At 42.8% G+C, this 27,460-nt stretch overlaps 1 protein-coding gene across 2 annotated transcripts in view; it reads left to right on the forward strand.

Moving 5' to 3' along the window:
- The window catches only part of LOC122798177 (ectonucleotide pyrophosphatase/phosphodiesterase family member 2-like), a 353,630-nt gene that overhangs the window by 283,253 nt on the left and 42,917 nt on the right, over window positions 1-27,460 (forward strand). For both annotated transcript variants that reach the window (XM_044066918.1, XM_044066917.1), the window contains one exon: window positions 24,880-25,035. In XM_044066918.1, the coding sequence (XP_043922853.1) occupies window positions 24,880-25,035 (156 nt within the window). The remainder of the gene's footprint in view (window positions 1-24,879; window positions 25,036-27,460) is intronic.

Genomic DNA, 27,460 nt, shown 5'->3' on the forward strand with positions numbered 1-27,460 from the left:
ACACAGTGTTGAATACTATTGTGCTGTGAACACCGATGTCATAGTGTGTGTATGTACGTTCGTAGCTACAGGTTAAGTTATGTGTTTTACTGCCGGAACTACTATTGTGGTGCCTTTGGTGTTGAATTACATTTGCCTTCCGTGGATTACCTCTTGACCTTCCCTTTACATTTCTGCGCATTGCACGTACCATTTTCTAGCATGCATCCTGCAGCCTACTTTCATTTGTGCTTTCCTGGACCTGGCGTATCTTGCGTTGTGTGCTACTGCCGGTCTGCTGTCAGTTTTCTTTCCTCTGCTGTGTCAGGTCTCCTTTCTTTGCAATCCAATACCTCCCCTTCTTTCTTTGCATTCGCATGCCTCCCCTATCCTGTTTTGCAGGTTTCTGCAAGCGGACTTGTCAGCTGCCATCGATTGGCCTTCGTGGGTTGATTGGTGTTGATTGCTCATTAGTACTCCAATTACCCTACTTCCGCATTTCCTTTCCTTCCCCTGACCTTCCTGTTTCTGCTATTGTTTGTGGCGCGTGCGTCCGATTACTGGGTTTCGGGCACCTTTTCATCCTCGTACACATGCGCTTTTGGCCACCATGTGTGCTTTCAGCTAAACTATTCCTCCCCACCCCTATCCTGCAGCTTTGCTTAGCAACGGACAGGCCAGATTTGCAATGCTCCAATGTGCTTAGTGCTACAGTGGCACACCCCTCTGCTGATGTCATGTATCTCCTCTGAGCCACTCCTCGGTGTTATACCGCTGCGCCGTATGGTACAGCCTTCCTCCGGCGGGACATTTGCGATTCAGTATTATCTGCCTCATTTGCATGGCATTGACTACTAATTGATAGTTACCGCGCCGAACACTATCACAAGCCCTTAGCAACCCTTGCACCTTGGTTGTGGTGTTCCATGCCTACCATTGTGTGTTATGCTGTAAACCTGCTTTCTATTACGTTGCGATTTTATGACATTTTTATATTATTTCTTTGTTACAGCTTCCGCACACATGCCCTGCGGTTCTGCTGTGCGTTACTGTGGACATGACATTAAATGTTATTTACGTGTTATGCATCTTTTCTTATGCCATTGGCTGTGTATTTCGCCATTGGCATATGTTCACCTTGTGATACCTGGGTCTGGCCCTCTTCCATAGCTCCGATGTTATGTTTGGGAAAATGTAAACCGTGTTTTTTGGTTTACATTTCCGTGGAACTTACACGCCTGCACCACTTCATGAATCACTATATGCCTTCATTTGCATGGTGCAACACTGCACATGGGGTGATTTGCATACCTACGCCTTGGGCTGCGCAGATCTGGCGTACGCCGGTAGTGCATGTGGAATTGGATCATACCTGAATCGCTCGGTGGCCATATTTGGCATTATAACGCCTACACTATGCGTGCGCCTGGCGGAAGCTTCATGAATCCCGGGGATTATCTATTCACGTAATTACATTTTCTTTCTCTCCTAGTCAGCAATGCAAGATTTAATGAACAAAAATATCGTGTAGAGATTATTCTTTCTCAACATCTAATTTTCATTGCTGCTTTTGTTTCAAAAGCCAAAGCTTACTTTGACAAGAATAAGGACCTGTTTTTTTATTACATTTTTCTAAATCTTTATTATAGAGCTTGTAACCTAAACTTTTTACATAAAACGAAGTATGCAATAAACTGAATAATATAACTAATATTAAAGCTAAAAGGTGCTATTTAGTAAATTAATACTGTAAGCAATATAGAGTCCATTAGTGAATAAAACTACAAGGAGAAATGTTTTAAATTAACATTTGACGGTATCAAAATGGAAATCTAAAATACTCATATAATTTGACCGTCTATTAATAAAGAGCAGTATGTCCATAAAACATCCCTTACTATGAAGACTCCAGTGGATTGTTAAGTCTGCAGACTAGCAGTTTGTAAAACCCGTAAGTTGGAATTCCATAGATCTTAGTCCACTGAAAGGCTTTTTTAATAGCCTTGGCATTCCAATGGTGAAATTGCCTGAGCTCTAAAACACAGCATCAACCCAATGCTCAAAGTAAAGATCATCAAAAGTTGACATGCGTTAAGAAATTCAACAAAGATGAAATTGGATAAAAATAACATTTCTCGATGTGTAATGTAAAAATTAACTATATCGAAGCACAAGAAAATCAATGGGAATCTCAGAACAAGAGCAGTTGCTCCATGACAGTCCCCTACATTTCCTGTTATCAGTGACCGTTAAATGTTCTCCACTGTACCACTAAGTAGTACACTCATTGAAGAGAAATTTTCATAGGCCCATAGTAAAAACAATGAAATAACTATGCTTTGAAGACCTGTGAGGTACATACCAAAAGGGGCGTTGTACTCTATAATGGGTCTAATGAGTGGTGAGTAGAGGGGAACAATGACCTCTTTTTTTCCTGGATGAGAAACATTTTGTGATGAGGTGTGCCACATAGAAGGATTTCCTGACTACTGTGGCGATGTGATTATCAAAGGAGAGATTACTGTCCACCTGTGTCTCAAGGTCTGTTATCACACTTTTGGTGTTATGTAGACTACCACCTATGTGGTAATTCGTGGGTACAGAGTTTTTACCAGAAGGGATGACGATGCACTTTTTGGCATTGAGCTTGAGGCCATGGCTTTGACACCAGGCATCTGTCTCAGTGAGGCCCTTTTGTAGGATGTCCACATCATTAGATTTGATTATGGCTCCTAGTTTGCAGTCCTCTGCAAACTTTGTTAGCCAAAGACCTTCTGTGTTAGCCTGTACTTCAGTGAAGTAGATACCACTTAGGAGAGGACCTAGGACTGAACCCTGTGGTACTCCACTTGCCACTGGTCTGAAGTTGGATTTAGAGTCTGCTACTTTCATAGTGTGGGGTTCGGTCAGTGAGCCAGTTGGCAACCCATCTTGTGACACAGGGATTTATACATAGTTTAGTGAGTTTGTCTATAATTCCAGAGTGGGGGGGATGGTGTTGAAAGCCTTGGCGAGATCTAGATAGGCTGTGTGTACCACCTTACCCTTATCTACAGCTTTGGTGACCGCTTCAAAGAAGTCTGTCAGGTTTAGGAGAGATGATCTGCTTTTTACAAAACCTAACTGGGTAGGGTCCCGAGTTTGGAGTTTACCAATGTCATTGTTTATAAATTCCATGATGATACGCTCCATAGCCTTGCAGACCAGGCTCGTCAGGCCAATGGGGTGGTAGTTACCGGGGTCCGTGGTGGCTCCCCCTTTGTGGAGTGGGATAACTGTTGCTGTGTACCATTCAGTGGGCAAAAAGTGAGGTGAGGCTATGATTGAACATGGTACTTGGGTGGGGTGCCAGTTCGTTCTGTAGTTCATGTAGAATGCAGCCTGGGATGTGTTCAGGTCCCATGGATGCCGTGTTCTTGGCTTTGGAGTGTTTTTTTTTTTTACCTGTGCAGCTGTGATTACAGGTACTTTGCATTCTTCCGGTATACAGTTGGGCCCTTTAGGGGATGAGAGAGGGGCCCTTTAGGGGATGAGAGAGGGGTAAAGTTAGCACTGAACCTATCTGCCAGGATAATCCCTCTCCTTTGAGTCCTCCAGATTTTGTTGCCCCCGTCAAGACGGTGATACTTCTCTGAGCTTGAGTGTTTAGGAAACAAGTTATTGGGTGTTTTGCAAGTGCGTTTGTGTGCAGAAAAGTGCACTTGTACTATTTTTAATTTTGCATATCAGTATATCTGATGTCATTTTTATTCATTCTTTAACTGATGGGTCTCTGATCTGAATTTGCATCTTGCTTGGTTGCTTTACTTGATTCACGGATCCAACTCTCAAGCTCCTGCCTTACCCATAATTAATGCCCCACCAATCTAACGTGCATCAGATCTCATTTGCTGCCATATCGCTCAGATGCAAATCTCTCCTAGAGCTTTAGAGTGAGTTCTTGGTAGCGTAAAGTTGTAGTTTTTTCTCTTTATTCTATTTCTTTACACTCTCTTCCCTCATTTCTGTATGTTTTTCAAGTTCTGTCTATCTGGTTATAACCCCTTTTCCTACCCGTTTCTGTTGGGTACTCCTTAAGTACTGTTGCTGGTACTTTCTTTTCTTTCCATTAATTCTATTCTTTCTACATTTGAGTATTTATTGTTAACATTGCTGATATTTTTTACTTCAGATAATTTTCTCAAAAAAAAAGAAAAGAAAAGAAAAAAAAAAGAAAAAAACTTTATTGCTATTTTTTATTCCTCCCTGTTTATTACAATGGTTGATAAACCTATTGGATTAAAAAAGTGCATCTCCTGTCAGCATAAGATCCCCGATTCCACTGTTCATAGTGAGTGTGTGTACTGTCTTGGTGCAGCCTGTTTAGACACAGCCTGCATTATTTGTGCTGACTTTAGCTCCAAAGCCTTTAGTGATAGGAAGATAAGCTGTTTAAGGTCTTCCGTTTTCCTTTTCCTCTTCCTCTCTAGTGACAGTCTCTCAAACCCCATCTAAGAAGTATGAAAAGTGAAAGACCTGTTTCTACCCTCAAGGTTTAAGACTCTATAAGAAAAGCTTTCCAGACTGCTGTATTAAATCAGCTCTGTCCTGGGAGCCACCTGCCATGATTTGTAAGAATTCGGATCCAACACCTTTGGACAAGACTGCATCAAAGCCAAAGTCCCTTTGGATCTGGTCGCCAGGATTTTTGCCGGAGTCTGTCTCCCCTGGGCTCCACTCAAGAGACACCCAGGATGCATTCCAGGCCAGCATCAACCAGCTCTTCCCTTGGGTTCTTCAAGAGTTTGTCTGAAGCAAAAGTGGATAGGATGATTAAGTTCAACGGACCTCGGATCCAGATGGGGAGGTGATATTGGCTCCATCTATCATTGGACCCATGAGCCTGCCTTCCTCTGAAATGATAATTATATCTCCTTCTCTGATACAACTCCTAGTTTTGGAGCCCTAGAATCCAGGAAGCCTAACTATGTCCTCATCTGATCCAAAGATAGGTGGTTCTTTGACACCGACAGCATCCCTGAGTCATCTGGCTCTGATGTTGTCTGAGTGGGAGGTTTCTTGGAGCCAAAGCATTGGCGCTGGCTTGGTGGGGGGGGGGTTGGAGTTGACTGCAGAGCTATCAGAGCTGCCTCTGCCCCTAGGGGCTTCTGTGCTGGACAGTTCAGGTTCAGCTCCTTCTTCGATGTAGGGTGCTGGGGAAATTCAGAGTTCTTAGGTGCAGGAGTATTCGGGTCCGGCATTGTGGGCTTCTGTTTCTCTTAGACCCTTTGCCTTTGAGGGCTTTCTCAAACTATGTTTGGGCATAGCCATCAGAAGACATGCCTGGATGTGCTTGTGCAGCTTTGTGGAGCCCTTCAAGTCTTCATCAGTGGCTTGTTTGATGGATCTTCTCTGTTCAGTCCAAAAGTAAAAGAAACAATCTCCAGGCGGCATTGGGATCCATTTCTCTACCTTCTGAGACCTTTTACACAGAATCAGTGAGGAGGTAGAAGAATGTGGATCTGATGTCTCCTTCATTCACCTTTATGATAGGGTCTCTGATCTGATCCAACCCTATATCCAGCTCAAACACTTTCCACAGATATGGATTCAACTCTCAAGCTTCTTCCTCATATACTATGCATCCACCCAACTGCCTCAGATCTCGTTGCCACTCAGAGCTCAGATGCGGATTCCCTCATCTCAAGCTTTCGATAGTTTTATTGGAGTTTTGTAAGTGGCTTTGGCAGTTGCCTTCCTCCATCTTCTAGTATGTATGTGTTTGTGCATATGCGTTTTTCCATCTTTCTCGTAATTTAAAAAAAAGAAAAAGCTCTCTTTGGTTTTATTTTCTTAAGTTAGCTTTACAGTTAGAGTTGCAGCTATTATTAGTGCAGTTACAGTTAAAGTTGGAGTAAAGTTGAAGTTAGGTTATCTTCTCCTTTCTGGGATTTTAGGTTGTCTGTTATTTTTGGCTTTTTTTTTTTATGGCTGACAAACTGGTTGCTGGCATTAAATGCTGCACTTCTTGTTGGGCATAAGATCTCCAATCACAATGCCCATATTGCCTGGGAGCTGACCATTTTAATGCTGACTATTCCATCTGTTTGACTTTTATATAGAAAAAACTTCTCGTAAGGGGCCTTATTCCTTCCTTGGCTGATGCTCAGACCCCTTCCCAGGCTTCTACCTCCTCTCCTTCTGTAAGGAGGCCAAAAAGTGGTCCCTCCCTACTTCCCCGAGGGACGCTTCTGATTCCGAGAAGGCAAGGGAATCTGCAGAGTCCTTGTCTGATCCGTCCAAGTCTGCTCCCCCTCTTGGATCCGGGGAAGATTAATGCTTACCTCTCCAACTCCATGTGCTCCAACCTTGGACCCTACTGCTTCTGATCAGAGGGCCTCAACAAAGTCATTGGCTCTGTCTTCTAAGTCCAAGCACTCCTGGCCCCCTCCTCATCAGCTTCTTCCAGGTCCTCAAGATGCTTGTCCAAGGTGTATATGGACAGGATAATGAGTTGGTTAATGAAGGCCCAGGTCCAGGTGAGGGTAGTTCCTGCTCCTTCCCTTGTCAGATCCATAAGCTACCTGGTTCACTCTAACCAGACTCCACCTCCTCTGATATTTCCCATGGCTTCAGAGCCTAAAGATTCAGGACTGCCGTACATTTTGGACTCTGTGCAGAGGAAACTTCCTTCCTCAACGCCAACTATGTCCTTGAGTAGCCCCACTCCAGCCTTGTCTGAGCTGAGCGAGTCTCAGAGCAGTGGCATCAGTGCCAGGTCCAGGAGACTGGGATCTGCTCCATCCTTCTCAGAGCAGTCCCTTCCCTTGGGGGCTTCGGCTCTCTATAGCTCTGGTTGATCTCTTCTGGAGGCCATGGATCCAGTGCAAGTCCTGTCCACTGCTTTTTGGTAGCTTTGCCTCTGGGGGATCTTGATGGGGCTTTGCCTGGTCCTTCGGCCTTTCAGGTTGTGGAGATGGTCTTTTCCCAGGTTAGAGATTCGACCGTACAGGTTTCTCGGTCTGCCCCTGTACCTCCATCATCCTACCACAAGTCTTCCCATCCCAAGCTGCCTCCAGGACTTCCCTGCTCAGGAGGGATCTCCTCTTTTGATACCTCCCCCAAATATCTTGCTGAGGAGGTCCCTCTGAAGAGAACGTGTAAAAGGAGCTATGTGGAATCCTCACTGGACTCTCTAAGAGAGGATACTAACTTTGATGCAGGGAAGGATACCCCTGATCCCCAGTTGAGGATGTCTCCTTCAGAGATATTTTGGTAATTCTGAAGCAGAAAGGTGGGTGGTCTGCCCAACCTCCATCTTCTGAGGAGTCTGTTCTTTTGGAGGCTTTTGGAACGAGTCCAGCTATGTTGTGGGTGACCCCCCTCCCCCAAGCGGATGCCCTAGTGGATTTAATATCTCACCTTGCATGGAAGGAGTTGGATGCCATCGCGCCTATAGCCAAGCGGCCCAATAGGTTTCTAGTGCTCCCCATGGACAGGAAACACTGGTAAGGGTGTAGTGGTCAGTGTTGTCGTGATGGCGGTAGTCACCAAGAAAAGTGGCAGAGGAGAATGCCAATATCCATCCGCTGAACAAGGAGTCCAGAGTGATGGACAGAATTGGGAAACATGTTTACACCTCGACAACCTTTGCGCTGAGGTCATTAAACTATCTGCTCCAGAGGGATCTGGTCAAAGAACTAACAGTTTCTGTCCCAGTCCATGCCTGCAGAGAAATTTAAGAAAGTTTCTTCCAAGCTGGCCACTCTTTCATCTATTGCCAATTCCTTGATGAGGTTAATCTCCCATACCACTGAGGGCACCTCGGGAGCAACTGGTTCATGACTTTCCATAAGGAAGCATTCCTGAATGAGGCTATTTGATTTTGTGGAGCCCTTTAAGCCATTATTCATCAGTGTCCCCTAGGATGGCTTATCCCTTTTTTGAGCCTTTGTTTAGAGACACCCTCACTCACAGCAAAAAGGACAGGAAGATTCATTCTGCTGTTGCAATCAAGTTTTCTATCCCCCCAGAGGTCCTTTTCCAGAAACCAGCATGGAGATGAGAAAATGTGGTTCCACAAATTCTAAGGGCCTTTCCAGAACCCACGCAGATAACTCTTCTCTAGAGGCAGAGGAGGAAGGTTTAATGGTAGACGCCACCCTAGGGATAGAGGGGGACTGCAGAACCAGGGTGTTAGTGAACCCCCTTCTAATCAGCCCTGCCAGCACACTTGAGGTGCTATCCGGCTGTCCGTCTCTGGAGACAGTCGGGGAATGATTAGCTTTGCACCCAGAAGCCTGGACAAAATTTACTAAACATTTGGTGCAAAGCATGATATCCAGAGCTTATTGTATCCCCCCCCCCCCCTCTGAATTCAAGAAGCCTTCTGGATGTGCCACCTGGTCAATGGGAGCAGACAGCACATGAAATTCAGCAACTGCTGCAGAGTGTGTCATCCAGTAGGTCCCAACAGAACAGAGTGGATTTGGAACCTACTCCCATTTCTTTGTAGTGCTGAAAAAGACAGGGAACCTTAGACTTATTCTGGATCTCAGCAAGTTAAACAAAATGTAAAGAAAGCAAGGTTCTGGATGGTTACGGTTCAGTAGATTCTGCCATTGTTGCACTAGGATGACTGGATGTGCTCGATAGATCTAAAGGACGTGTACTATCGCATCAAAATACACTCCAGGACTTTTCTGAGCTTTCAGCTGGGAGCCAATCATTACTAGTTTAGAGCACTGCCCTTTGTGCTCACCAAATGCATGGCAGTGGTAGCCGGTCACCTGAGGCTCAAGGGATTGTAGGTGTTTCCATATTTAGACGATTGGTTCCTAACTGCTCCTGCAAAGCATTGACTGATTCAAGCCAGGGATTGCTAACTTTAGTTAACTCAGTCCATGGGCATCTCAGTAAACATGGACAAGTCCAGTCTACTCCAGTTCAGAACCTATAGTTCATAGGTATGCAGCTCATTACCAGACATCAGATAGTTTCTCTTCCTCTACACCGCATAACCATTCTGAGAAATCAAGTCCAGCAGTTATTAGCAATTCGACCCCTCTGCTTGGCTGATCTTGTAGGTCCTGTAGTCCATGTCTATAGCCATCCTATTAGTTCCCCTGGCCAGGTTCTTCATGCAGGTTATACAATGGACATTAGCCAGTTAGTGGTCCATTCCGTCTCTGCCCTTGTCCTTTCGCATTAAATTGATTTCACATTTTATGGTATATCAACAAGCAAGGAGGAACCCGTTCTTACTCCCTATGCAGGGAGGTAATGAGGGTGTGAGAGTGGGTGATATCTTCAGACCACCTCCTAATTGTAGCACATCTTCCAGGGAAAACCAACAATCTGGTGGACAGACTCAGCAGGTCACTTCTGATTCCACACGAGTGGTCCCTCAACCAATCAGTAGTGAACATGATCTTCAGCAGTTGGGGTCACCTTGCTGCGGCCTCTTTGCCTCTCCCCTTAAACAACAAATGCAGCAAGTTTTTTGCTCTTATCCCTCCTATGGGGGAGTCCCCGAGGGATGCTGTAGTCCATAATTGGCCCCCAGGCCTCCTGTGTGCTTACCATCCTTTCCCACTCATCTGCAAATTTCTAAAGAAGGCAAACGGATTGAAGAGTTCAGTCATCCTCATTGCCCCCTTCTGGCCATGACAAGTGTGGCTCCCCTTCCTGTGTTCTCTCCTAAAGTATCCTCCCTGGATACTGAACCCCTCTCAGGACCTCCTGTCTCACCCATTAGGGATTTGAGACCCAAATCTTCAAACCTTCAATTGACTGCTTGGTTTCTCCAATTCTGACTTTGATTAGACAGTCCAGACTTCAGTCCCCAGTCCAAAAGATTCTTCTAACATCACAAAAAGGCTTCCACTAAGAAAGTCTGCAATAGCAAATGGAAGAGATTTGTTGTTTGGGCTGCCAACAGGAACAATGGTCCATTCTCAGCACCTGTGTCAGACATGTTACTGTTTTTCTCTACCCTTTTCGACGGGGTGCTAGCTTTTCCTCTATCAAACTGTAGTTGGTCGCCATTTCTAATTTTCGTACAGCTAGTCAGACACATTCCTTGTTCACATTCATGTTATGCAAGTCTTTCATGAAGGGTGTTTTTCTTATTGAGGCTCCCCATTTGGGATCCTTTTCCTCCTTGGGACCTTACAGTTCTGCCAAGAGGATTTCTGAGCTTCAAGCTATATCTTCTAAATCTTATATTTTATTCCATAAGAATAGTGTCCTTAAGTACTAATCCATCCTTTATGTCTAAAGTGGCCACAGAAAGTAATATCAATCCGTCCATTTAACTTCCAGTGTTCTTTCCCAATTTTTCAAACAAAGGAGAATATGTTCTTCATCTTTTTAGATGTTCATAGACCGTTCTGTTTCTATATATACAGGACCGAGCAATACAGATACTCTGATCAGCTTTTTATAGCCTTTTCTTCAAATAGACTTGGTCAAGTAATATCGAAAGCCATCCTAGCAAAATGGATCTCCAATTGCATTTCCTTCATTTTTTCTTCCAGTGGGTTGCAATTACCCAAGCCCCCTAAGGCACATTATACCAGGGCTATGGCTAGGTCCTCTGCTTTTTATGCCAGAACCTCTATTGATGACATTTGTGTGCAGGTGCATGGTCTAATATTCACACCTTTGTGTCACATTACAAATTGGTTGGTATTTCCAGAAGCAGGGCTTCCTTTGGCTCAGTCGTGTTGCGGCATGTTCTTCCATGAGGGCCACCCAAGGTTCTTTTATGTGGGGACTCCGTATCGTTTGGGTGAATGAAGGAGACAATATCAGATTAAAAAGTTATGTTTTACCATAACTCGGCACCTATGTTGTCTTCCTTTATTCTTCCTCACTTTCCCACCCAACCATCTCCCTGGCCTTCTTCTGGAGGAACCTGGATGAGCTCAGGACTGTTTAGCCCTTTATCTGATTGTAGTCTTACAGTCTTTTGTATCAGAGTGTGGCATGATTGGATTTGGCAAACTTGATCTGAGGCTGTTGGGTGAATGCAGGGTGTTGTGGGTATGAGGGAGGAGCTTGAGTGTCTTGTTCAAGTTTGTGGAAAGTGGCCGAGCTGAATCTGGGGTCTGATCCGAGACCCTATCATGAGAATGACTGAAGGAAAACAACATAGATCCTGAGTTATCATAAGGCATAACTTTTTATTTTGTAAATCACAATGTCATTTTCAAGGTGTACAAGGAGATGGTTCTAACAGAGGCAAAGGAGGGATGTCTTCCAGAAGACATCACCCTCACTGCTTAAGTGGTTCGTAAAATCTGGTTTTATCCAAAAAGGAGCACCTAAAACCCTGTCAGTGCTCCTGAAAGCCTGCTCAGCTTTTCTTTCTTTGGCAGCAGTCAGGAGGGTGTTTATCCCTGCATGTAGAAACCTCGGCTTTCATCACAATAGATTCCTGGGTGCAGAGGATCATATTTAGAGGTTATTTCATGCTATTTTCTGAATCCCCCTTCCCCGCCACAAAATGAGGAAGGACCTTGATATTCTACCCAATCAGAGGGACACTGTAGCTCTGGAAATAAAGCTGCTAGAAAGAGTCCTCCAGAAAGTCTATCCAGACCAGATGGGATCTGGAATTTGCTCAAGTTTCTTTTTAGTACCAAAGAAAAGGGAGTTGAGGCCCATTCTGGATCTCAGTAAACTAAACCAATATGCAATATACTGTCAAAGTTCCACATAGTCATGGTTCAGTCTATTCTACCACTGTTACAAAAGGTGACTGGATGTACTCGATAGCATGCATCCTGAAGATCTATCATATCAAAATTTAACAGGCGCTGCAGAAGGTATCTACACTTCTGGCTGGGAGACTGGCATTACCAGTTCAAAGCACTGCCCTTCGGTCTCATCACAGCCCCCAAGGTGTTTACCCAAATGTATGGCAGTGGTAGCAGCTCACCCAAGACTACTGGGATTCAGAGTGTTTTCTGTATCTAGACAAGTGGCTCCTGACTACTTCAGTCAGGCATCTGCTTCTACAAGCAAGCGACTACTTGCTCCAGTTGTGCCACCATCTGAGCATCACATAAATGAAGTACTACAAATCGCATCTCATTCCTACACAAAACCTGAAGTTCATAGGTGCTCATCTAGACATGGTCAGTCAGATAGTATCTCTACATCCAAAGGAAGTGATCTCACATTCTTCGCCACCAGCATGACAGTATTTGCAGGCCTTGGGGTCGATGACAGCAACAATAACTCTAGTCCCATTGGCCAGATATCCTATGCAAATTCTACAGTGGATCCCATCAGTTAAGTGTTTTATTATTCTTAAACAGCCCTTAAGCACCTCAGTCATGATTACACATTTGCAAGGATCATCTAATGCGGTGGATCCAACTGAATGAAATTTCTCAGGGCCACCCTTTTGTTTTACTTCTCCTAGTGGCCACATTGATCATGGACGCTTCCCATGTGCGGTGGGAGGCATTTCTTGGTAAGGGCAGTCCAAGGTGCTTGGTTTCCTCAAGAGGCCAACTTGCATAAAAGTGTCCTGGAGATGAGATCTGTCCTATTGTTGTAAGCCTTCCAAGATGCTGTACCCCCCTGGAAAATTGCAGTTCAGTCAATGTCTGTGGAATTGTATATCAGCAGATGGGGAGAACAAGAGCCTACCCGCTTTGTCACGAGGCAATGACGGTATGGTAGCGAGTGATATCTCCCAGACATGGTCTCATAACACATGTACTGAGGAAATTCTGTGTGCTTGCAGACAAAGCAGGTCCACTCTGACAGACCACTTGTAAGGCATCAGTGTAAAAGTGGAGGAAATAATTTTCTGTCGATGGGGCCAGCCATGGTGCGATCTGTTTGCTCCCCACTAAACAAGTGCAGCAATGTTGTGATGTATTTGCTTCCCCTTTCAACAAGTGTAGCAGGTTATTCACCCTGATCCCTTCTCCAGGGGAATCACACAGAGAGAAATGCTCTAGTCCACAGTTGGCTCACTGGTGGTCTCTATGCTTGTCTTCCATTACCTCTACTCCCCTAGTTTTTGCAGAAACCCCACCTGTTAATGAGCTCAGCAATCCTCCTTGCACCTTTTTGGCTTCGTCAAATCTGTTTTTCCTTTCTGTGGCTTCATCTGCTGTATCCGCCCTGTATACTGGACCCCAGTCCAGATCTCCTGTCTCATCATATAGGGATAGTTCATCTGTACATATCAGGCTTCACTCTAACCACATACTTTCTCCAGTTCCAATGATTGCCAGACTGGCAAGGCTTTCTTTCTCGGTCTGACTTGCTGATTCATTGCTGACTGTCTTGTCGTTGAACACTCTCATTCCTTCATAAATGAAGGCAGAGCAGTCTTTTTTTAATTAGAGAATTTTTCCAGCTAAGATTAAAAGGATGGCTACTCCTCCCCAGGCAGGTACACATCCACCTACTGTCTCCCCTTGGCCCCACAGTTTCTTCTGTTATTGCTGCTGAGACTGTTCCTCTCTGCACAAGGATTTCTATGGTATCAAAGATGACTTCTCTGTACAGGACAAGTGGTGTCAACAATCTTAAGAGAAACTAATTCAATCCAAGCTATTCTCAGTGTTTTACAATTCAGCATTCAACACCTTGGGACTGAATGTCCCTGACTTTTACTTTGGCCCTGAATGTTCTGCACCATTTGAGAGTTCCAGCTTGCCACACTTGACACCAGTGTTGTTATCCATGCCAATTCCAAACACCCAGCTATTTCAGTGGACTACATAGGGCAGAAGGATACTACTCCTTATTCCTGTGTGCCAATTACTACAGGGAAATTGACAATTTTACATGCTTTGGCAGAACATCGCATATGCTTCCTCAGGACAAGAGGATACGTAGGTCATTGCCTCTTTCTGGCAGTTCCAATTAGGCTGGACAATCTAGTCTCCTTCAGAAGTGAAAGTGTAATAGGAAGCACCAAAACTCCCCTTTCACTCTCCCGGTAAAGAATTGGATGAAGGTAACGCTTCTTCTAAACTTCTTATGGATGATCCCTTCTTTAGTAAGATATCAGAAATGATGACGTAGAGGGGATCATGGCCAATGGACCTTACCTCCCCACAATTACAAATCTTGCATGAGGTCTGCAATTCCTCTTCCCCTGACTGCATGGTTGGTGTCCCCTCCAGATAAGCTAAGCTGGTTAACCTGGCTTGTTCCAAAGTTTGGAAAGAGACCGACATGACTGAACCTATTCTGTGAAAATCTGATAGGGTCTTGCTTTCAAAGACAAACCATTAAAGAGTAAAGGATCCCTTATTGGATTTATTGTTGTGGCTGCTGCTACCAAGAAAGATGTCCTTGAGTAGAGTATGCTCAGTCTATTCAACTTTCAAACAAGGACTTAAGGATAATGGACAGACTGGAGAAGCCTGTTTATGAAGCCAGTATTCTCTCCATTTAGTGCCTTGAACTACATAGCACATATGGTGAAGTTTCAAAGGAATATTACACGGAAAACGGCAGACACTTTGAAGCAGTGTTCTCAACTAAAAAATCCAGGTGACTGCTGTGAGTAAGATTTCTTTTCTTTGCATGTGTGTAATACAGAATACGATGAATGAAGAGCCAGGGCAAGCAGGATCAGGCCTAGTGATGAGAAGACCAGACTACTTATGCCTGATTTCCTGGACCATTTTCAAGGCAGATTTTTTTTAATGCCCCCCTTCGGCTCTATGCTGTTTGGATAGCAAATCAAAGAAAGGCTGTCTATCTGTGAGGAGGAGGGCAAGTCGCTCATTACAGTTGTGATTGTTTGCCACACCTCAAAGGATGTTTCAGCCCCAGCAAAGACAGCAGCCAGACAGAGTCTGTCTGGGTAGGCAGAAGTTTCATTCCCATCCTTGCTTTAGGGGTAGAGGCGATCTGAGGAGGTAGGGGATCCTATCAAGGATTTAATTCCTACATTCTTTCAAGGATTGCCTGTGTGTTCCCCTGTGGAGGCTGTTGGCGAATGTGTCTCCTTGCACATTCCAGCATGGATGGCCATAATGGACTCATGGGTAAGGAGAATCCTGTCTAGAGGTGACTACATTCCCTCTTCCACAGCACCACTTGATTTTGCTCTTTGTCTAACAGCCACTCGGACAAATGGAAGTGGCAGCAAAATGGGTGCAAGCCCTCCTCAACAAGAGAGCAATATTGGAGGTCCCTCCTGACCATAGAGGATCCAGGTTTTATTCCAGGTTCTTTTAAGTCCCCCCCCCCCCAAAAAAAAAAACGGGCCTCAGGCTGATATTGGATTTCAGTTTGCTCAACTGGCATGTAAGGGAGCCTTTGTAGATGGTCACGGTGCAGTCAGTTCTACCAAGCCTACAGACATGGTACTGGATGTGCTGTGTTGATCTTAAGGATGCTCATCTTCACATCAGAATCGATCAGGCATCCAGGAGATACCTTCACTTCCAAGTAGGAAACAGTAATTCAGTTTCATGCCCTTCCAACTAGCCCCCCCCCCCCCCGAGGTGTTCACCAAATTATGGTGCCAGTTGTAGCTTACATCCTGCTCTTATGATTGTGGAAGTTTCTGTAATTGGGTGATTGGCTGCTAACAAACACCTCAACTGAGCACTTCGCTGATGAAGATGGTACTTGTTCCATGTCCGTCTCTTTCTCTCTCTCTCTCTCTCTCTCTCTCTCTCTCAACATGGCCTTATCCTACTCAATATGCCAAATCAACTGGGAAGTTTGCCTCAATAGAGTCTCAGCCATAGTGATGTAGTTTTGTCTGCCCTCCCATTACAGGCCATGTGCAGTGAGTGTCCTGAAGGTTGCCTTGTTCTAAATGGTTCTTCATGCCAGGTTCAATATGAGAATACTACAGTGGATGCTTTGAACCCAGTGGGATCAAGCTTACCAACCAATGCATCACACAATCACAATGTCAAAGGAAATATGGAAAATCCTACAATGATAGGTCCCACCTCAGAATTTGACAACTTGAACTTCATTCACCAAGCGGATTCCTAAGGCAACTGTAACCACTGGTACATCTTCTCTTGGGTGGGTGGGGGTTCACTTCATGAACAAAGGGGTACAGATTTTTATGGACTATAGAAGTGACTTCCTTGCACATCAGTATTCTTGAGATGAGGGCAATCTTCTTAGTGGTGCAGGCATTTCAGAACGTTTCCCCTGTGGGTGTAATTGCCATATAGTCCAACTAAATGGCAGTAATATGGTACATTTACAAGCAAGGTGGAACCCAACCAAATCCTTTGGGCAGAGAAGCAATGAGAGTGTAGGAATGGGTGTTGACTTCATGCTACTTTTTTATAGTAATGCACATACTGGAGACCTTCAGTGTGATTGTGGACAAACTGAACAGATTCTGTTTCCCCATGAATTGTCTGTCAAGAGTCACGGGCAGTATATTAAAGAAATTGATAAAACTTTTGCCTTCATCATTCGACACCAAGTGCTTCTTCCTTCCTTTTTCAGCACAGTTCCTCCAGAAGGACGGTCACCAAAAGATTCATTCTCTCTCAATTAGTATCTCCCGGTCTCCGCTATGCCTTCCTTACCCTTCTACTGATTCTGAGACTCCTGCAGAAAACCAAACGTCCATAGCACCGTTCTTGCCTCTTCAGACCTTTTCCCCTGCTGTGGACTTATCTGAAGAAGATACTCCTCTCTCTTTTACAGAGCTCTGCTGCATTATCTTGCTCATCCAGGATACCTCATCCAGATGATAGGGTCATATTAGGCTGTCAATCTGCAAATTGTTTTATGTTCAGTCAATACCCAGAGGCCAGAATCAAACCATGTACCCCGTATCTGCGAGGTTAGGACCTTAATCATTATGCCCACCCCTTCCCTTATTAAATTGTACAGAGTAATTTGTGTTATCTGGATTTCAACCTACAGACATCTTGTTTGTTTGTTTCGGCTTTTCCTGGTTAGGGGTCACCACAGCGGAACTCCGGTCCACTAATGATTGGTAGTGGATTTTTACGTACCGGGTTACCAGCCCTGACGCACAACCTTCTTTGAAGGCACGCCTCATTCACGTATGCCTCCACACAGAAGACGCTCTAGCTGAGAATCGAACGGCACAACATCTTGCTATGAGGCGACAATGCTACCGCAGCACCACCACCACAGTAATTCAACCTACAGACATCTGTTTAATTAAACCTTGACTACTGCAAGAGTTGCATCCCTCAGTCTAGCTTCTTGGTTTTTCCAATTCCCACATTGGCCAGAAGCCTTCATTTCCCTCTAGAGGTAGTGAACGTTATTAAGACCTCACAAAAGAATTCAACCTAAAAATTTTACAAGAGTAAAGGGAAAAACCTTTCATTGTGGGCCCATTACAGAAAATTTACTCAATGTGTGAACCAATAGAGAAGGTTTTAATCTTCCTGCCTGAGTTACTACTAAAGGGATAGCTTCTCTTCTATCAGAATTCACTGGACAGCTTCTTGTCCGTTCAGGACAGGTTTTCAAATAATTTAATAATTGTACATAGGTCTTGCAAAGCTTTTCTTAAATGTATTTTCCATTCAAGGTTGTCCTTTAACTAAACCAGCATTAACTTGAGACCTAAATTTTGTATTGAAATCTTTAATAAGACTTTCGTTTGAACTAGCCAGTTCAACAAATTAAATTCTTTTCTTGGAAGACAGCTTTTCTGGTGGCCATAACTTCGCAAGAAAATGGAGGAGCATGCATTGTCCTTGAACTTCTTCTTGGAACCAAACCATTTTTACTACCTTAAGTGCATCTCCAGTATATTCATTTACCTGACTTTTTCTGAAGTACTGTTTACATTGCTTAGATGTTCACAGATGAGCATTTTATTTGGGTCCTACTGAAGTATTTAGAAAGGACAAACATTTTTTTTCTCTAGTTGAACTGGGTCACAAGATTTCCAAGACTAGATTAGAAAAGTGGATTACACACTGCATCTCAGTCTGCTATGACAATGCAGGCACAGTTACCTATTCCTCAGAAGTTGTATTCTGTCAGGGCACAAGCCATGTCAGTGGCCTTTATCAGAAACCTTATGCTCCAGGATATTACAGCAGAAGCCACTTGTTCTTGCATACCCTCACTAAACATTACAATCTTGACGCACACACTCTCCCACTCACTCACTCTAAATATATAAATACATATGTATATGTATATATGTCTATATGTAGTATGTGATCTAAAGCAAAAGGTACGGGCTTCCTTTGGAACAACCACCTTGAAAAGCTCATGTTAGCAGGAAAGTCTATCCTGCTTTTCCAGTCTGGACAGGACTTGAGAAATAAGTTATGTACTTACTGGAATATTAGATTTTTCTGGTCTGTCCAGTGACTGGAACAACCAATCCACTGTCTTCCTCCAAGTTGTCGTTTTCAAAGACACGTGGGAGCCGTTTGAAGGGTATATAATGTCTTCAGTTTTTCTTGGAGCTAGTGGTCTATAATGGGGGCATATTTGATTTAGGTTTACCAAAAAGGAGGGATTGTGGGTAGGAAGGAGTTTGAGCTTGTGAGGATTCGCAGCTATCAGTAGTGGGCGTCAGACACCAGTCCCGCTGTTCCGAAGTGCAGACAGAGAAGAGAAAAATCTAACATTTAGGTTAAGTACACAACTTGTGTTTTTCCAGAGTTCTTAAAGAATCTGCCTCTGATGTTCACATTGAAAGTTATAGGTAGCCTAATGCTGGTAAGACTGGAAATAATGAAATATTACTAGTCTACTGAATCATAGTGAATCTGCTGCACATGTCATTTCAGTAGTGAAAAGGTTCATTTCGATTTGTTTGTATGATGATAAATTAACAGCTAACCAAGCTTCTAAAGCTGAAGCATACGTTTGAGACTGAAACTGTTGTCATCAGCTTGATGATGTTACTGACTCCTTAAAAGAAAAGGATGATTTAGCATTTGTTGACCTGCAAGCATTGGTTGAGGATTCTAAAACAATTGTAACTAAATGTATGCATAAGCCTATTTCTGTGTAATAGATTACCATTTGAAATTAATTCTATTCATTCCATTTTTCAGTGACTCATAGAAATCTTGCTGCTAGTTTTAAATGATTGGTCAGATGATTTGTGTGTGGGGGTGGCATAAAGTTTAAGGTTTTACCTTGTGGATAAAAGGTGTAGGGTCTGATTATAGGGAAATTTGGCTAGGTTTTAAATGGCCTGCAAGGGCAGCTAGGCTAGTGTGACGCCTGTGCACTGGCCCAGCAATCAAGGAGCCTCAATCCTCACCTAACTAACACCAGTGAGGGGCATCCACATTGGGAAGGATAACAAATACACACACAGTAAAGTACAATTTCCCTTACGAGCACACAGAGATCACAGTCGGTCTGGGGGTGGTTTCTCCCTTTCTCTCCAGATCCCCAATAAGACTCCTCACTGGCACAGCTATAGGGTCCAGATCTCAGCCTACTGGTCAAGCTAAAACCTCCAGCACCCTCTGTCCAACCAGTGCTTCGTGTCCCTGCCCAAGTAGCTGACACACACACTGAGATATGCGTTGTATACAAACACACAGACACTCCTGGGGAAGGCTGCCACAGGTTCTCCAGCTATGCCCCTTCTGTGCAGACTATATGGTAGTACCACTTGCCACCAACCACTAATATCAGCTACTAATAAGGCCCTTACCAAGTGTCCAATTATTACTGTGCAATATTATTATCCAAATGGTAAGTGTGACAAACTGCAATGCTTATTTGGGGTGGCTTGGACAGTATCACTATGTGCATGTAATGTACTCTAGAGCTTAAATTATCTCTACATAAAACAGCCACAGTTGAAAGGTTTACAAATATTTAATAAATAGTAAGAACACAAGACAATACTTCTTACTATACAGTGCTAGTTCAAGAGTTCAGAGATCACAGGAAAATGCTTAGAATAATATAGTAGAATAGTTCTGACATCAATACAGAAAACAGCTAGACTTGTGTCTTTCGGCTTTTCCCGGTTAGGGGTCGCCACAGCGGAGCTCTGGTCCGCTAATGATTGGCAGTAGATTTTTACATGCCGAGTTGCCAGCTCTGACGCACAACCTTCAACGAAGGTATGCCCATTCACGCATTGTCCACACACAAGACGCTTTAGCTGAGAATAGAACAAGACGTCTTATTGTGCGGCGACAACGCTACTGCAGCACCACCACCTCAGTCAACTAGACTATTCTTCCTATTTCCTAGCTATATCAAAGAGCAAATACAGTTCTAAAATAGTCCCTTATTGAGCAAGACACTGCTGGTGATGTTGGATGTTCTGAAGACAAATGCAAAATGCTCGCCCTCTGTCTCTGAAAAAGTCCTTTTAATTGATAATTCATCCTGGTGACTCATTTTAGATTATATCATTCTTAACAATTCTCTGGTTTCCCAGGCTAACAGAAACTCTACATTAACATTTCTTAGTAAGCTTGCACCTGGTCACGAAACTACAGCAAGTAAAGACATTGTATATGTAAAAGTCTAGCAATTAACTCTAGTCTCAAAACAAAATAAAGAATCTGCTGGTTCAGACACCATGGCTTCGAGCCCAGTCATATCAGCTTTCTTACAGCAGAGTGCACTGTTGCATTTTTGCAGTTCAATATACAATACAGTCATTTCACATTTAAGAGAACAAGCCTGTGGCTTATATTAATATTTACAAATGACAGAATTATCTACAAAATTCTATCTAGCTAGGCTGGCACCCTTTACATATCTTCACAGCTAGTACTTGCCTGTTAGTCTTTGGGTAAACAAAGAACGAACAGCTCAATAGCTTGCAGAAAAGCATTTCATAGATTACAAGCATGTGGCTTGGGAATGAAAAAATAAATCTGAATGTGATAGGTCTCTGATTATTTAGGGCATGTTAACCCACAGTGGTGGTGCTGCGGTAGCGTTGTCTCCTCACAGTAAGACGCTGTCCGGTTCGATTCTCGGCTAGAGTGTCTTCTGCGTGGAGACATGCATGAATGGGTGTACCTTCATTGAAGGTTGTGTCAGGCCTGGCAAGCCGGAACGTAAAAATCAACTGCCAATCATTAGCGGACCGGAGTTCCGCTGTGGCGACCCCTAACCGGGAAAAGCCGAAAGACACAAACATCTGCAAGAGCAGAGGAATAAGGCTGTAAGCTGTTAGTGAGCTGATTCATGTAGATTGGAGTAAAAGGTTTGATTCCTTCTACCTCTATTTCTTTACTTTGTTACTGTGAACAATTCATATAACCAGGTATTGTTCCCAGGGTGCCAGTGAAAAGGGACAGGTTTGTCCACTAGACTTAAACCAGTCACTAAATATCTGTGTGTGTGTGTGTGTGTGTGTGTGTGTGTGTGTGTGTGTGTGTGTGTGTATATATATATATATATATATATATATATATATATATATATATATATATATATATGTGTATGTATATGTGTGTGTGTGTGTGTGTGTTTATAGATGCATAAATAAAAATATGAAGAAAAAAAATATATATATATATGGATTCGTATCACTTCATTGAAAGACCATTTCACTGAGACCAAATCACCTAAAGTTCATTTCGCTGACATGTCATTTCACCTAAAACTCATTTCGCTGACAAGTAGAACTCTAAAGCAAGTCAAAGGTATATGTCCTTTTCCCCACTGTAGTGCGATCCTGGTGTTGGTATGTGTACTCAAATGATCAACTAAAGATGAACCCCTGCCCTCATATATATATATATATATATATATATATATATATATATATCTTTACTATATTGTAATAACTTTGTCCGTTTCACTAAAGTGCCTATTGTATATTGTACTTTCTTTATTGTCTGTTAAATTCTTTGTAAAACCGACTCTGTACCTGTCAATGTTCTTGTTTTATTGGAGCTTTTCTCCCCGGGCCTCCATTGAAAATGGGCTCACACCCAGACTGACTGTCCCGGTCCACAAATGTAAAATAAATAAAATAGTTGGGGGGGTGTGGGGTGCGTACCCCCCCCACCTAGTTGGGTTTTTCAAATAATGTAAAACCAAACCAGACAACAGAAAACCAAATTAAGTTGGGGGCTATGCCTCCACCCCCTCCAATGTGGGGGCTATGTCCCCCGGACCTCCTCTAACTATATATACTAACACGAGGACTTCACTACAGTGGAAGAAAGGACATATACCTTTGACTTGCTTTAGAGTACTACTACTTTGAGTTTTAGGTGAAATTAAATTTTGTTGAAATTAACTTTAGGTGATTTGGTCTCAGTGAAATGGTCTTTCAATGAAGTGATGCGAATCCATATATATATATATATATATATATATATATATATATATTTCTGGGTTTAGTAGATTGCACTGTAGTTGGTTACAAACTTAACTGTAGTAGTGTTGGTAATTGTGTAGGTGATAAAGCAACAGGTTGCATGACCATGGAAACCTCTAGACAGGCTACTCTTAAAAGAGGTAAAGATTATTAATTTGTTAGAGTTGGTACCAGATGACCAAAACGTGTCACATAAATTAGTTTATTTCTGCAAGTGACATTGGGTTTGTGATTCAGTACGTTATACCGTCACTTGAAGAGCAGTCATTTAAACAACTACCAATTGCTTATGTTTTAGGAATTCTCTCCATCAGAGAGATATTCACAGATTGAGATAGAAGCTCTAACTTAGATTTTTGGAGTAAAGAAACTCATTACTTCTGTGGTAGAAAGAAAATTCAGTTTAGTTAGTTTGTAAAGAAGTTTTAATTTCATTTGGTGAATGTAAAGGCCCCAGCAGCACAAATAGAGGTAAATTTTTATCATCTTGTGATTGCCATGTTGAATGCAGAATGTCCAGGGGACATGGAAATGCATGACAAGGTACATAAGTGCTGTTAAAACAGCACAGATCATTTTCAAGAAAATACAGCAGGAAGTGAAATAATGGTACAAACGTCTCAAAACTTAATAGGAAGCTCTTGTTTTAGTGGTGGAAGGTTGGCCTTGTAAAGTGAATGAGAGTTAAGTTTTATAAGAGAGGATCTGAACTGTCATTCCCGAAATGTTGCGTCCTGTTGGGACTGGAGCTGCTATTTCTTGGAAACTGAGAAATGCAGTGCAAGAAAACTTGCATGCTGGGCACGTATATAATTTTAAAGGAAAAACCCTGGCTCAAAAGTTGGATGACCAGAGTTTATATACTGAAACTGAATGGGCAGTTTTATAGAGAATGTGCACCTAGACAAGCTGCTTTGTATCCTTGGAAATTGCGGAAGTATGTTGGAAAATATTGTTTTGAGGATTCTGTGGGTCTACTTATGAAGACGTTTTCACATTTTATGAAGACTGTTTCATGAATCTGATGAATGCATATTCAAAGTGGCTGTTTTGTATGACTCATATCACAGATTACACTTGGTAGACTGAGTACGTTTGATGTTTTATAGTATGCCTGAACATACTATGGATGTTAGCATTCAATACTTGTCAGTAGAATTCTTTTTATTAAGCAGAATGGAATCATTCAAATTGTTCATTCCAGTAGTGCGCCAGGGCACCCTTCCACCACTGATATAGCAGAAGAGCATTAAAGCAGGAATCAAGACATTGAGTGCATTCTTGGGTGCAGAAAATGTGTAATTGTTTATACTACACTGCAGAACCTCATAGATGTATTGCATGTTAGTGCCCTGGTAGAACTCTTTAGTGACAGGCATATTTGTACCAAACTTGCATGTTGGAAGAAAGAAATGCTTATCTTCAAGAAATTACAGCATAAGCATGTCAAGGACATATATCTTGCTGAAATTGGATTCAGCTTACCTTTGAGATGTAGTGTGAGTTAGTTCCAAATGGATTCCAGGTGCAAAATGAGCCAGTAGGTTCCGTTCTGTTGTGTCGAAAGAGTATATTATGGTAGAGTGGCTGTGGACAGTGACTTAAATTCGTGTTTTGTATTCTGCAGAAAAGATGCATGATTCTGAAAGTTTACCAAGTACTGAATGCCAGCTGATAGTTGCAAGAAATTGACATGCCGAAGTATGAAGTACCAGAGTTTAATCTCAGAAGGCACTCAAGGACTTGAATTTATGATGTTTTGAGGTTAATGCTGGGTAAAGTTCATATAGTTTAATGAACAATAGTCTTTCTCATAAGTTGGACTGTGAAATGGCAATCTTTACTTGCGTGAAATGTATGACTACATGCTGTAATGTATGCATGAGGAGAGGGTAATTTATATTGAGCTTCACTGCTTGGCTTTGTAGCAGTTTCAGGCATCTTTAAGCGTGAGCCAGCCATACTACAGCAATGAAGTAATAAAATGCAGCTAAGGAATATATGTGATCTGCTTGTATTCCTTGTGTCTTCTTTCTCAATACTGTACACTTTGGCATTCAGACTAGATATAAGGTGGTAACCCAACCTCCGTCTAGTGAAGTCCATTGGACCACTGATAAAGGAGCAAGAAAAGACACAGCTGATTGGGCCTAACATTTTGAACAGCATGTATTTTAGTAGTGATTGTGAAAAAAAATAAGTTTAAAAAACTGGTAGAAGGATCAGTTAGCTTCTTCAGTATATGTGGATTGTTTAAGATTAAACTCGTGTCGTTTTTGTTAACTAGTAATGGCATGTTTCAAGGAGAATTCATTTCAGTATGTTAAAACTGCCAGATAGTTTATTTTTTTCAGGAGTCATTTCTTTTATTTTGTCTCATAATGTCTTTACTTTTCAGTAAACATTACCTCACATGTAGTCAGTTTTCATGAAAGGCAGTTGAAAGGCATTAGTACCATGGTACTTTTCATTGTAATTTTTACAATCCTTTGGTACTTCAGATGTCAGCAGGTTTACCTGTTTTACTCATCTTGGTTTCAATTCAGTGGCAGATCATTTTAATTTATGTTTTAATGCACTCTTAATAGGTTATGAGCATGATAGATTTTAATGGTGCTCGTTTTATCTAGCCCTTTCAGATTCCCCTTGGATTAACACCTCTGGATCTTGCAGAGGAAGATGCTTTGAACTCCAGGAAGTAGAGCCGCCTACATGTAGGTGTGACAACTTGTGCAAGACATTCGACAGCTGTTGTTCAGACTTTGATACCCTCTGTTTGAGAACAGGTAACAGACAATTTCTTTGATCTGTCTTTCCTCAATCAGTAAAACCAGATCTGGAAAATGTGGTGGGCTTTCATACAGCTATGCATCAAAATGGGGAAAACAGTAGTTGACTTACTGAACAGATGCACTTTACTTGGGGCAGATATTTTCATCTTCAGATATATACAAAGGATGTGCTGAAAACTTTTTTATACTTTTCACTTGCTTACTGAGGTAGCAAGCCAGTTTAAAGGAAGTTGCTGTAAACCTGTGGATTTTTTCTTGTAATTTTTGCACTATGCTATGAGGAGAAGTTTATACACATTTTAATAGAATGGTATTCTAAAATGCAGTGTGTTTTTAAACAGTACTGTATGTTCGGGAAGAAAGCATACTTGAAAAGTACTTTGTTATCCTCTAAAATTGCATGCAGTTTACAACATTTAATTTTGCATGCAATTTAATTTTGCATGCATCTTCATGGCTGCAATCTCCAGGCATATCCATTCTTGCCTCTTTAAAACAAATCTAAAAGTTTCATGTATTTGGTATATAATGATCCACAATTATTTAAAGACAAAATGAACGAACTTACATTGAACAGAACCATTACCTAATACTGACACTGTGGACACTGTGGCATATGTAAATGCATGTATTTGCTAACCATACAAGGGAGCCGGTTCATTGTAGCCTAGTTTCAGCATTGTTTGAGGCAGAAAAAACAGGAGTAAATAAGATATACATATATGCAAAAAATATGTCTCTGGTATGGACAATTTAGAGCAACCAGTTCAACTAGCATGTTTTGGGGAGGTGGATGGAAACTGGAATACCTGGAGAAAGTCCAACCAGGCACATGAACATGTAGCTAGTACAGTGGGGGTCAGGATTGAGCCCTGGAATTGAGGCAGCAACTTTAACTGCTGAACATCTTGATATTAAATCCTAATAGTGAGCATTAATGACCCTCGCCCCAGGACAGAATTAAGAATTTGCCTACACCACCCAAGCATCACCAGCATTTATCTGTACTGAGCACATCTTATATTTGCAATTGTAAACATCCTCAAAGTGGTCCAGCAGCACAGTAAACAGTCATTGCATATAAAACTTAAAGCCATGTTCTAAAACAAAACTGCTATACATAAACAAATTGAAGTTGAGTGCCAGGATAATTTTAAGCTACTATATACCTTGTATACAGTATGCGTGAATGGGCGTTCCTTCGTTGAAGGTTGTGCATTAGGCCCGGCAAGCCAGTATGTAAAAATCTACTGCCAATCATTAGCGGACCGGAGTTCCGCTGTGGCGACCCCTAACCGGGAAAAGCTGAAAGCCCCAACAACACCAACATATACCTTGTATACAGTAGCTGTAAAATGTAATAACCCAATCCCCCGGAGAAAACGCATCAAACATGGTTGCACTAGAAACAGCACTCTTGTTCAAAAGAGAGCACTAAAAATGTAAAACACAAGATCTGAAGTAGTTAACTTCATTTGATCAGCAACCTGTGGGGTATCTGATCCGAGCCGGCAGTGTTCCAAACTAAAGATCCGAGCTCTCAGCTCCTCCCCCTTACCCATAATACCCTGCTACCTCCCTCCAGTTCCCAGATCTCATTTGCCGCGGCTTCTGAAGCATTAGGGACGAGCTCTTAGCATTATAGGTGAGAGGATTTTAGGAGTATTTTTCTCAGAAAAATAGTTTTGTGTGTGTGTGTGTGTGTGTGTGTGTGTGTGTGTGTGTGTGTGTGTGTGTGTGTGTGTGTGTGTGTGTGTGTGTGTGTGTGTGTGTGTGTGTGTGTGTGTGTGGTAATCCCATAGTTTAGTTAAACTGTGTTTTACTTATATTTAGTAGTAAATTAGTGTTTTTTCCCTTCCCCTTACTGTGTGTCAGGGTGTGTGCTTGTGTGTGATGGCCGAAGGCCCTAAGGCCATTTTTTTCAAAATGTGCTGAGTGTGTTCATAAGCTGTCCCCAGCGGATGGCCACACTCAGTGCAGTCTTTGCCTGGGGGTAGCCCACTTAACATCGGGCTGCCAGATTTGTGCAGCCTTTAACCCCTGGGCTCTGAGGGACGGGAGAAACAAGCTAATCCTGACGGGACTCTTGCCCCCGGATTCTTCTTCCTCCTCTCCCTCAGTGGCGCCAATCGCGGCTGCGACTGTCCAGCTTCCAGCTACCCCACCCCTGGCTGGGACTCAACCTCCCACTGCTTCCCAGGGAGAGGGGGACTCTTCCAGTAAAGAGAAGAGACATAGAGAGAAGGAGAGGGATTGGCACGAGCCATAAGCGGCGGGCCGAATCAGTTCATTCGGCTCTGCCAGCTAAGTTGACTTGTTCCCCGGTGAGGGTTTCCAGGTCTTCCCCCTCTCGGCTCCGTTCTCCACGCTTCTCTCCGGAGCCAGAGGAGGAGTCCCAGTCACCTTTGAGGTCATCTAG

The sequence above is a fragment of the Protopterus annectens genome, chromosome 3.part1, assembly GCF_019279795.1.
Source record: "Protopterus annectens isolate FY-2018-M chromosome 3.part1, PAN1.0, whole genome shotgun sequence".
Lineage (NCBI taxonomy): Eukaryota > Metazoa > Chordata > Ceratodontiformes > Protopteridae > Protopterus > Protopterus annectens.